Source organism: Nestor notabilis, unplaced genomic scaffold (genome assembly GCF_000696875.1).
Source record: "Nestor notabilis isolate BGI_N333 unplaced genomic scaffold, ASM69687v1 scaffold32521, whole genome shotgun sequence".
Taxonomy (NCBI): Eukaryota; Metazoa; Chordata; class Aves; order Psittaciformes; family Psittacidae; genus Nestor; species Nestor notabilis.
This window is the reverse complement of record NW_009914788.1, coordinates 39038-51023: the sequence shown is the minus strand read 5'-3', so window position 1 is coordinate 51023 and position 11986 is coordinate 39038. Positions and strand designations below refer to the sequence as shown.

The 11986-nt window shown below is 49.0% G+C and overlaps 1 protein-coding gene across 1 annotated transcript in view; it reads left to right on the top strand.

The window, feature by feature from the left end:
* Positions 1 to 3773: 3773 nt before the first annotated feature.
* The window catches only part of SHROOM3 (shroom family member 3), a 21791-nt gene continuing 13578 nt past the window's right edge, over positions 3774 to 11986 (top strand). Inside the window, exons 1-2 of the mRNA XM_010023823.1 lie at positions 3774 to 3922; positions 6619 to 9874. Of these exons, the coding sequence (XP_010022125.1) occupies positions 3864 to 3922; positions 6619 to 9874 (3315 nt within the window). The 5' untranslated portion in view covers positions 3774 to 3863. The remainder of the gene's footprint in view (positions 3923 to 6618; positions 9875 to 11986) is intronic.

Below are 11986 nucleotides of genomic sequence, written 5' to 3'. Positions count from 1 at the left end.
ATTAGCTTTCTAAAAGGGTGAGTTACAACTATTATTATCTGTGAGGATAAAATTCAGTCTTTGTTTCCTAAGGGAAGGTGCTTTCTTTGTGAAACCCTTCTCTTCTACCTTCAGCAGCTTGCTTGATACTCTCATGCTATGTCTGCTCTACAGAGCAAGTATGGCTTTGGATGGTTTTAGTTTGTAACCTTGGAAAAAAGTTAGATCAGTCTTTCAGTTACACTGTGAAGAAAGCTTTGGGTGGCTGTTCTGTAGATGCTGATTCATTTGTAGAGTTAGTAACAAAGTATCTTTATAAAGTTCCATCACTGTTTTGCGTATGAAGCATTAAAATAGTCTAGAGATTACAGTGAAGAACACGGCTTTTCCCAATAAGCACTAGCTACACAGCTATTATTGGTAAAGAGCCTCAGGAATGTCAGTATGGTTCTTGCAGCCCAGATGGCAATAAGCCTCTGCCAGACTGTGTTAAAGGAGACTGCTAATGTGCCAGTCACGTTTCTGTCTGAAAAGGCTGTGACTCGTATAGCAATAAGGAGCACCCAGATAACAGCAGCTGGACAAGAGTAAAGACTATTCTTTTCCCCTTTTTCCAGTTTACATGGTGAATTGGGCAGTATCTGGTGGGTAATCAGTGTTAGAGCTGCTGTGGAGCCTATTCAGATGCCAGCACTGCACCAAGGACCTCTGACTTCTCTGGGTGTCTTTGCTCCAAGGCATTTGTTGTGATGCCCAGGTTATCTGATCACTGGAGGTGTCCATGAGGAACCAGGAGTCTCTTTTCCAGCTTTGGCATTTACAACAGAGGGATCACTTTCTCCTTTATCTGAAGTGGAGAATTTTTTAGTACTAAGATTGTCCAGATGCTTTTGCAAGTATGGTGCAGGTGCAGCTCTTGAGGAACTAGTATGAAGGATAAGGGGATGAGGTATTTTTTGTTATTTTTGTTGTTGTTATTATCACTGTTGTTATTATTATTATTACAGTTATGCATTTTGAAATCCTACAACTGCCTGGAGCAGAGTGTGAGCTGTTGCTCCTGGTTTTGTTGAAGGCAGCTGAGCCACGCCAAATTTATACCACTTAAAGATCTAGTGATTTATTTTGTCTTCACTCAAGTCAGGAATTTGCAAGCTTTGTCACTCAGCCAGTTTGTCTCGGATGAATCAGGATCTCATGTTGTGGGCTTTACAAAAATGGTTCTGCCCCACTTGGTTAAACTCTTTTGAGTTTAATCTTGCTCCGGTTTTTATTGCTTGCTAAGTTGTGCTCTGCAGTAAACCAAGTGTAACCAAAAGCAGTTGCAGAACTGGCAGATTAACCATGTTCAGCTCCGCTTCGATCTGTAATAAGAGGTGGCTGTTGTCCTTTAGAGAACACTGTGGAGTGAGCACTGTGGTGCTTACTGTCTTACTGCATACCAGTTCCAGTCCTTTTCCCTGATTAGGCAATAATAATTACAAAGAAAGAGGGGAGATTTAGATTAGACATTAGGAAGAAGTTCTTCACTGTGAGGGTGGTGAGGTGCTGGCACAGGTTGCCCAGAGAAGCTGTGGCTGCCCCATCCCTGGCAGTGTTCAAGGCCAGGTTGGACGGGGCTTGGAGCAACCTGGTCTAGTGGAAGTTGTCCCTGCCTGTGGAACTGCATGAACTTTAAGGTGTCTTCCAACCCAAACCAGTCCGAAGGAAGTAGGGTGAAGCAAGGTGCTATTTTCAGGTGCTACAGAAGGCTGAAACTAGGAGCATCTTGGCATTCCATGAACAACCCCCCACAGGCAATGGCAGTATCAGCTGTGCCTTGCTTTTACACCCTCAGAGCTGCAAGGAGAGTCTTTCGGTTGATTCAGTGGAGAGAGGATCAGGCCCAGCGTTCTCTGCCTTTCAGTGCACATATTTGGACAAAACCCCCACATATTTCCATCCTGGAGATGCCCTGCGAGAGTCTACAACATGAGCTGGAGATCATGTGTACTGCAGTGCTTCCTCTCTTGGCTTAAGCTCAGCTAATACTCAGTTACCCTTAATCCACGCTTCCAGGATCAAGTAGGTGTGGAAACAAGGCAAGGTTATCCCACATGGAGCAGGTATGGCATATCTTCTGACTGAAATTCACAGCTTCGCTGTCCATGTGTTGTATTTTTACAAGGATATTGACCAAAAGGGTTCAAAATACTTGTGGCTCAGAAGACTGGCTACGCAGCTCCCTGCAGCTTTTTGCTGATCAAATCAAAGGATAAGTAGAGACAGTCCTTAAATCTCTGCAATGGAAAAGGCAAGAATGTGGCTTATTCTTAACAGTTCGTCAACATCCCAGGCGGGAGTGTTCAGCTTCCTTGTTTATCTGGGCAAGGAACTTAACAAAAGAGCTCCTTTCTAAACAACACCTACACATTTAATGGTAAAGCAGTGCTCAGTTCAGCTTGCCCTCTTTAAACCTCCAGTGCAGCTTTTCTTAAGACAACCCTGTCACAACAAATACTAAAAGGACAAGAATGTCACTTTTTCTTTCCTCTTTAGCTGCTGATGAGAGAGTGACCTGTGCTTCTGAAGTGCTTCTGAAATCTGTATGGAAAAACTACTGGTGAAATGGTTCTACCTCTCACTTTCTGCCAATGCTTTTTCATGTCATAGAACATCAGCCAGTACTGGCATTAACTTGTTGAAGACCTGACCCTAACAATCATTTTTCATTTTGCACATTTTTGTGTACCATTTTTTTTTCAGTCTTGGGCAGTACTGGATAGTCCTCTTTTGGCATCTGGGTTCCATCTGCAGAAAGCATTTTAATGTGTTTACTGACTTTTTCAGTCCATGCTGTACTGTGACACTTTCAGTGCGACAGAGACTTTAAAGAGGTGTCATATCCTCCTTTTGCATTTATGCTTTCTAAGTAGTCAAGGTTGTCCTGCAGGCTGTCACATTTGGGACTTCAGTGGTACTCAGGCCTAGAGCTGCTCCTTGTTCTCACAGGGAGAGTTAAGAGCTGTGGAGATGAGTGCTAGAGCAGGGGGAGAGATCCCCCCTGGAAAGCAGCGGGAAGATTAAGGATAAGCCCAAAGGCTGGAGGGAAGCAGAGTCTGCAGCATGTTCAGGGTACTTGATTGCTAATCCCCTGCTTTGACTTTCCATTACACCATTATGTGCTTTAAATAAGGTTGTCGGTCCTTTTCTTCCTCCTAAGAGTTGACGGAGGCTGGCCTGAGACTTGGTGGCAACACACGCTGCGGGGGACAGCTGGAGGACGCGCGTTGTGGCACTTGGTTGTCACGTCCCTTCCTGCGTTTTTATCAGCACTGAGGAGGGATCAAAACAGCTTCCACCCCCTCATGGCATTGCATCCTTTAGATGACTTTGCCAGCTGTTACTTGAAAGTGAAGGGAACCTTTTGAGAAAAGCACTCCTTCAGCATCCATCACAATCACATGTGGGAGTCCACATGCAGCCCAGCCTGTAAACTCATCCCTGTGGATGGGCCCCCAGGCTCATCCCAAGGGGGGAGGCTTCTGGCGTGGAGGTAGAGGGGAAGACCCCCTGCATTTGGTGATAGCTCTCTTGTCTGCCTTTCTCTGCCCATGCCTTTTGTCTTGCAAATATGGGGGAAAGGTGTTGTGTGAATGTCAGGAACAGTGTATGATTACTGCTTGATTCACCAGAAGAGGTGAGAATATAGCAGTGAAACAGAAGTGAGCATGAGCAATTTTAAACGTGGCTGTTGGTGTTACTTTACATTCATCTTCCATGGAAGAGCTGGCCCGTTGCTGATGTGCAAAATCCTTCTGCTTTCACCTAGGCGGAGTGAAACTCTAGGCCGGCCTCATTCCTGGCATTCAAGCAAACTTGCGGAGAACCAGCCCAATCCCAGCATGATGCAAATATCTCAGGGTACGCTTGGCACCCCTTGGCATCAGTCCTACCACTCCAGGTAAGCACTACATGGCTGTGATCCTATGCTTCTTGGTCAGAGAGGTAAAGCAGAATTATATCCTAGAATCACAGGATGGTTTGGGTTGGAAGGGACCATAAAGCTCATGCAGTTCCAACTCCCTGCCATGGGCAGGGACACCTTCCACGAGACCAGGTTTCTCAAAGCCCCATCCAACCTGAGCTAATAGGTTTACAAACAGCCAGGTAGTTAGGATTAGAGTTAGGAAGGCTTTGGTTCCTGTTTGGTTACTCAGATAAAGTGGCCATGTTTTCTTCCTTTAAGTGTTCTATGAGGTGATTAACAGCTAGGAAATTAATTACTTTTAAAGTCCCCCTTCCTACCAAGATGGGAACCCACTGTCAGGATGTCAGTGCAGCTTTCTATGAAACTGGTTGCAGGAGCTAGAGTCCTGCTCTGCATCCTGTGGGCTGTCCCCATGTAAAAACACAGTGTGTTTTTTTTTCCCAGCAAAGGAAACAAAATCCAAAGTCAAAGTTAGCCTACTTTAAAAAAAAAAAAGGAAAGGGTGTAGGTATGGGGCATCTGTGCCTGTCAGCATAACCAAGCCACTCTCAGGAGCAGCCAACTAGTGCAGCACCACCAATACTCCCCGGGTGAGAAGTTCAGCAAGGGATTTCCTGGTTTTGGCAATCACTTTCTGCAGGGGTCAGCTCTATCATAGCTGTATGTGCAGGGCTGCTTCTCTAAGAAGTTAGCACAGGGGTTTATCAGTCCCCTAAAGACTAAACTAGTAACCTTAGTGATGTTAAAAGGCCACTCTGGTTTTGGCCATGGCAGATTGGAACCAGTGATGGGGCTGTTTCTGTGAGGCCATGTGGTGTGGTGAATATGGGGAGGAGACAGACCCCTCAGCTACCATCAGCAGCCCCCAAATGTATTGGCGGTAAACCCTGGGACAGCCTGAGGGGGCGCAAGTTTAAATTCTGCCCTTGGAGGGTTTTCCCTGGAAAGGCAGAAGGGTTTCAGGTGCAGGAAACTCTCCTTATAGCCACTGTATTAACACATTTCTTCTACAGGCAAGACTGAGCCTTGGCAGAGAGGAGGAAAAAGAAAACAGCATTAAACAAAAAAGTGAGGAGATGGTTGCAGAACAATGTATGTTCATCTCTGGCCTTCAGCACAGATCATGCTGGAGCAGACTCATTTCCCAACTAGGGGCTTTGCTTCTCAGCCGCAGCTCCTGGCAGAGCCTTTGGCAGCATAGCTCTGGCTCCTGGGTGCTGGAAGAGGAGCACGGGGAACATCTAGTGGCTAGCTGGCCAGGGCTGTGCTGGGCACTGCCAGGGAGATTTTATGTGAAACTAAAATAGAGTGGTGCATTTAAACAAGTAGGCTGTCAGAGTTGCCATATCTCTTTCTGCCTGTGCCTGTGTTCCTTTGCATCCATCTGCAGAGCTGCTGCTTTTTTCCCTTGCAGGCAGGATTCCTCCTGCCTTTCCCCTCCCTTAGCAGCCTTCTCCTCCCTGTCTGTCCTTTGGGCTTGTGGGTATTAATCCAGCTACAGGTGGAAGTGACTGTAGCTGGACTACAACTGGAGGAAGCTTTAGGCTTTTCAGTAGATGCTTGCTGGGGAGGGTGTTACCTGCTGCCTCCTTGATTTCCAGGCTGCTGTGCATCCCCAGCTCCGCTGCTACATGGAGCAGGGTTGGGTTTATTTCAGTGAAGCAAAGCAGGCAGAAATGGAGCTTGCCTTTCTAGCTTACACCCAGGCTCCTCTCTATTCCTGCTTGCAGCTCCAAGCATTGTCCTGCCACCCTTTGCATGAGACAGCAGTCTTTCCTTTTCTGATGCTTTCCTGTGGCTCTGCCAGCACAGCACACATAGTTGCACAGGGAACTAGAGAAAAGCAATATCTAAGGGAGTGGACCTGGGAACAGAGGGCTACAATCCCAAATCATCAATGCATTTGCTTGAATCTGGGAGGAGTGATTATCCAGGGGAAATTGGCTTCCCTGTAAAGAGGGACTGTGGCTGGCACAAGACGCCTCCCTTCACAATGATGGGAAGATTTCTGAATATCCTTCTTTTCGAAGGCAGTGAGTCCTCTTCTGACACACATGTACCTCAGAGCAGGTGCCAAGGTGTCCTCATGTCCTCCTATGTGAGGAGGTGGCTGTGAAGACTTCCCGGGGCATTCTCAAACGCCTTCTACTGTTGCACCCCCACTTGCCTCCATGCACAACTTGCATCTCTTCTCCGTCTTGTCAGTTTAGTTTTCTCACAGCAAACAAACTATCCTTGGGACAGCTGAATTTCCAGGAAGCGTGCCAGGGCATAGCCTTCATCTCCATAAAAAGAAATGAAATGGGAAAAAAAGGAAGAGATTAGATTCTCCCTAGAATGCCTCTCATGCTCCTCTCCTCCTCTTCAGTGGCATCAGGGCTCATTCAGCTTTGCAAGTGCCCTGGATAGGTTTGATGGGTGGGGTTGATCCTCCCTGGCTCCAGTGATGCACCGTCTCACTGTCTGTATTTCCTTCCCACTCTTCTGTGGTAAATAAGAGCCGTGTGTTGCAATGTCAAGCAGTTCCTCTTTGTGAACTGGGATGGAGTAAGGCCCAAATATGGGTTTTCATCTCAAAACTAAACATCTTGCTTCTGAGCTCACTTATAAGTTGTTGTGCCTCTCCTCTGCTAGCAGTGAGTTTTTACTCTCCTCTTATTCTTCCCCAGCTCTTCCACTAGCGATCTCTCTGGCTATGAGCATGGCTATCTGAGGAGAAGTCCTGACCAGTACAGCTCCCGGGGCAGCATGGAGAGCTTGGACCACTCCTCCCCTGGCTACCACCCCTGTCATCTGTCCCCAGCCAAGTCCAGCAACAGCACTGACCAGCTCTCCCACCTCCACAACAAGAGAGACTCTGCCTACAGCTCCTTCTCCACCAACTCCAGCATCCCTGAGTACCCTGCTCCTCCATTCAGCAAGGAGGAGTACTGCTCCACAGACAGCATGCAGCCCCAAGGCAGCCCGCAGGAGAGGATGAGGCAAGCTGACATCAGGTATGTCAAGACAGTCTACGATGCCCAGCAGGGGATCTCCAAGGAGTATGAGGTGAAGTCCTCTGCCTTGCTTCCAAGCTGTGAGGCCCAGGCTTCACTGGATGGTTGTGGCCACAGCAGGCTCTTCAGCCGGCACAACACAGCTCCCTCCTGGGCTCAGCCAGGCCAGGGCTCCTTGGACAGCAAAAGCCAACCCCCCAAAGGACCTCCCTTGCCTCCCACCCGCAGCGACAGCTATGCAGCCATCAGACATCACGAGAGGCCCAGCTCATGCACTGGCCTTGATCTGAACAAGCCTGGTCGAACCCAGCAGAAAGGGACCTGGCCTCTGCTTGTCAGCACCCTGGCCCAGGGGCCGCTGCTGAAAACCCCCTTTGGAGAAGGGCGTCTGCACACCTTGGTGGAGAAGAGCCCAGAGAGCAGCCCCACCATGAAGCCCAAGCAGAGTTACTCCCAGCCAGCCCAGCCGGGGCAGCCCCTGCTGCCTACTGGTGTCTACCCAGTACCTTCCCCAGAGCCGCACTATGCCCAGGTGCCCCAGCCTTCTGCAAGCAGTAATGGGATGCTTTATCCAGCTCTGGCCAAAGAAAGTGGGTATTCTCCACCAATTCCAGCTTCTTACGACAAGGACGTAGCCAGCAGCACCCTGGGCCTTGATGAGAATGGAAGCCAAAGTACTACAAACAGATTGACCATCTTCTACCAGCCCCCAGCAGCTGAGAGAAAGCATGATGCTGCAGCAAAACTTCTTCAGCAAAAAGCTCCTAGCATGGCAGGCCCAGAAGTCTGCCTGACCACCTCAAGAAGGGAGGAGTTGTTACCTCCTTACGAGGGAGTACACAGGAACCAAGAGCCCACAAGTACTGCACACACCTCCAAACACAGTTTTCAAGCTCCACAGCCCCAGCTGAAGGATGCTGGTGAGAGAAGAGCCCACTACCAGTCCAAAGAGGACTGGACAGCTGAATCCCAGGAGGACAAAAATGGCAATGCAAAGATAAATGAGAGAGACGCTGCTGCTCACCACCAGCGGTGTCACAGCAAGGCCCAGCAGTATGGCTTCTCCTCCTTGCAGAACATCCCAGATAGCTCCAGGAGGCAAAGCAGCTCTGAGGTCAAAGATGTGCAACCAGGTGAGAGTTATTCCAGCACCAAACTGTCCTTCTTGAGCAGCAGCAGCAAAGAGAAGGATCACAGGGGACGGGGGCACAAACAGTGGAGTGATGTGGACCCACAGGCCTTTGCAAGGCAGGAGGAGGAGGGAGGCAGGAGTGTCACTCAACTCCATGCTGCTGAGCCAAAGTGCGAGGAGCCCCCTTCTCTGCAGCACCCAAAGACCTCTGATTTCGGGAGGAGCCAGCTCAGCTCTAGCAGCACCCAAAGCTTTCCCTGTGGCAAACCAGATGCTGGCAAGCCCCGCTGCTCGGTGCTGGAGAAGGTTAGCAAGTTTGAGCAGCGAGAGCAAAGCACTAACCAGCCCCAGAGTGCTGGTATTCCCAGCTTTGGCCAGCACTATGGGCCAAGCAGGACCAGCCAGCCCTCCAGCATGAGGTGCTCTCTGTATAGCCTGGAGGACATGTGGAGCAAGCTCCGTGAGCCCAGCCAGCTGCCCTGCGGGCCAGACAGGGTCTCCAGCCCCTCCATCAGGAATGGGAAACTGGAGGAGGCTGACTGGCACCCCGTAGAGCTGCAGATGGTGGCTTCGGTGAAGCAGGCAAGACCCAGCGAATCCTACGGCCTGTGTCCTGAAAATGAAGCACAAGTAAGGGTGGCTCAGCTCCCAAGGAGTAAAAGCACATTCCAGCTGGGAGCTGAGCCTGAGAAGGAAGTCCTCTGGAAGGATAACATGCAGGATGCCCACGGATCGCGGCTGGACACACCATTTAACAGAGCTTACAGGAACAGCATTAAGGATGCTCAGTCCAGGGTGCTGAGGGCAACTTCCTTCCATCGCATCAGCCCCCCCTTTGGGAGCACACCCAAGAGGACGACCCAGAGGCCTGCTTCGGCCCATGTGGGCATGAGGACCATGGTGCCATCTCCACACACCCCGAAGGAGAGGCACAGCATCACCCCAACAGAAGGCAGCCTGTCCGCCCTGGACTATGCGAAGACACAGCACATCTTGCGCATTGGGGGCCGAAAGCGGCTGACAACAGAGCAGAAGAAGCGGTCTTACTCGGAGCCAGAGAAGATGAACGAGGTGGGCATCTCTGATGGGGAGCCATCGCCTTTCTCCTTGCAGAAGAAAAGCATCCATTTCATCTTCCCGGAGAATACAGTGGCTGATCGGCGTAAGATCTTCGAAGGGGATGGCAAAGCTGCTTCCACAGCCAGCCTCTCCAAGCCAGAGCTCAAGCAGCTCCAGCAGAATGCCCTTGCTGACTACATTGAGCGCAAAACAGGGAGACGACCATCCTCACAAGATGTGGGGCTGCTGAGGGAGCGCTCCCACAGCTCCTACCTACAGCCATGTGGCCCAGACAGCCAGAGCCTTTCCTCTGCCTCCAGCATGAACTCTCTCCAGGACCAGAACCTTTACCGCCGGAGAGAGTCCATAGAGCGGATATCCAGGACAAGGCAGATATCTTCTACTCTTCCTCCTGGTCTGATGGGCTGCTTTGATATGAGTGGAGATGAGAAGAAGACAGGGCACCAGGACAGCTCAATCACAAGCCGACCGAAAACAGAGAGGTGCTGGGATTACAGAGCCAAAACAGAGCTCATCAAAGGCAGACAGACAGACCCTCTGGGCATGCAGTACCAGCCTCACCACAGAAAGCGGGAGCAGGTCTTTGAAACACCCTCCACTGCCAGGAAATCTGGGAAATCGGTGTCTGTGGAAGACTTGCTTGATAGGTACGACAGTCAGACGTTCCCTGTGCATGTACGTTCCAGGTCGTCTCCCACAGCAGATAAGAAACACCAGGTATGTGGAAATGGGATCAAGCGTGCAGACAAGAAGGGCTTTGAACCAGGGAATGTTGGGATGTGGGATTAACAGGCTGATGTTCAGTCATGGCAGTTACTCCATTGGTTAGAGAGAGGTTAAATGCATGTTGAGATAGGGACACTTTGTTGTGTAATTTACCAGGGTGCTGGTGGGTTGCTGCTTCTGTTCAGCTTTCTTAATGCTGGGGCTATTTCAGGGGTTTCAGAGATGCTGGGATTTTAGTTCTTGCTGCTCTGGACATCCCGTCCCGTCCTGTTTTTACCTGTCAGCATCATGGAAGAAGCACTCGGCACCTTTCTGGTGGGGTATACCATTGAGGCGGTGATAGGCTGCTGCTGCTGTTCTGCCTTATCCGACTTCCCTGGTGCAAAGTAGAGAGGACTAAAAGCTGCTTGAAATCTCCCTGGCTCCCACTGTGCCTGACAGTGCTGGGAAGTGTGCAGCAAAGGCTCTGCCAATAATGGTTTATGTTTTGCCTCCAGCCCTGGAGGGAAACATTGCAGAGAAAACTTAGTGGAGACCCTGGCTGCTTGTCCCATGTCTCCTGCTTGGCAGTTGGGAACATTGCACTGATGTCACAAACAGGGAATTGACTGACTCTGGTGATGGTAAATACTAGAAACAGCCTAACTTCTTAAAGAACAACTACCCAGGCCAGCTCTTCAGCTGGCTGAAATCTCTTTAGACCTACTTAGGGAACTGCATCTGATCAAGCCACATGGATTTACAGCAGTGTAGGTCTGCTGCCCCATCCCTGTTTCCACACAAGGCTCATTCATCATGGGGAGAGGGAGGAAACAACCAAAGGAGCCATCCTCCCAAACTCATTGTGTGCTTCATTCTTCCAAACTCGTGTCCTCCTCAGATCCCACGCTACATTTTTAAATAGAGGGAATTCAAAAAGCAGCTTGTGAATATCAAGTGACCAGAATGCATTTCCACAACCACTCCTGTCTTATTCCATCATCAGTGTTTTTCTACACCTGCCAGGCATCAGTCTCATCTGTGCTATTTTGTCACACTTGCCAATCATGACATCTTGTTCGGTAAGAGAACAGTCTTTAAGAAAGAGGTTGGGTGAAGGCCAAGCTGTGACTCTTTCTCTGCCTCCTCAAGCAGCCTAAGCAGCTCAAAACCAGCCATCCAGAAAGAGAAATATCACTAAAACATACTTTTCAGTGACAGGTTGGATGACAGGCAGCACTAGTTTGTCTTTACCCAGCCCACTCACTCAGGCAAGGGACATACAAGGTAGTTCTGGAGAGATCTTTATTTCCCCCTTGTTGGCTCATTTTTAATCTTTTAGCCAAACCAGAGTTTCTGCCTGTTGGAAGGTGACTTGAGGAAGATGATGCCCTGCAGACCCCCTCACAGGCTCTTAGTTCAAGTGTGAAGGGGAGAGCCCTTACTGCTGCTTGCCAGAGTGATGTAGCTGTATCTACTTCTGGAATGAGAATTTAGTTCCATAGGCAGCAAGGCACTTGGGAAAATCTTGTTCTTAAATCCTAATTCATGAAAGCATGTTTTACTTCCAGTATACACACTAATCCATAAGTGTCTGTTTGAATGGGAAGTATATGTTTAAATGCACATTTCATTAGCTTTGCTTTTGATCTGTCTCCAGTACAAAACCACAACTGTGAAAGTGGGAGACAAAGCCAAAGAAACAGGGTGATTTTTTTTAACTTTTTATTTTTTTGGGGGGGTTGTTTGGTTGGGTTTTGTTTGGTTTTTTGTTTTGTTTTGGTGGGGTGGAGAGTCTTTTCAGATTTTTTGGTGGGAAATGCTTATTTCCAGCACAGCAGCAGACTTCTCTGTCTCATTGTATATTTTTCAGCATACAGTGTCTAACGTTCCTTTCAGGCTGCCTATAAATCACATTGCAATGTCACTGTAGGAATTTGTTTAAAGATACAAAAAAATTGATAGTCGTGGAATTATTAGCTCTCCATCTTCAGAACATATTCTCAGCCTTTCTTCCTCTCTGCTTTTTTAGTCTGTCTCAGCCTGTATATCTTCCAGCTCCTGGACTCCTAAATCAAGATCTGCACTTACCCTCCCTCTGCAGCCACACTAACCAAAAAAAGC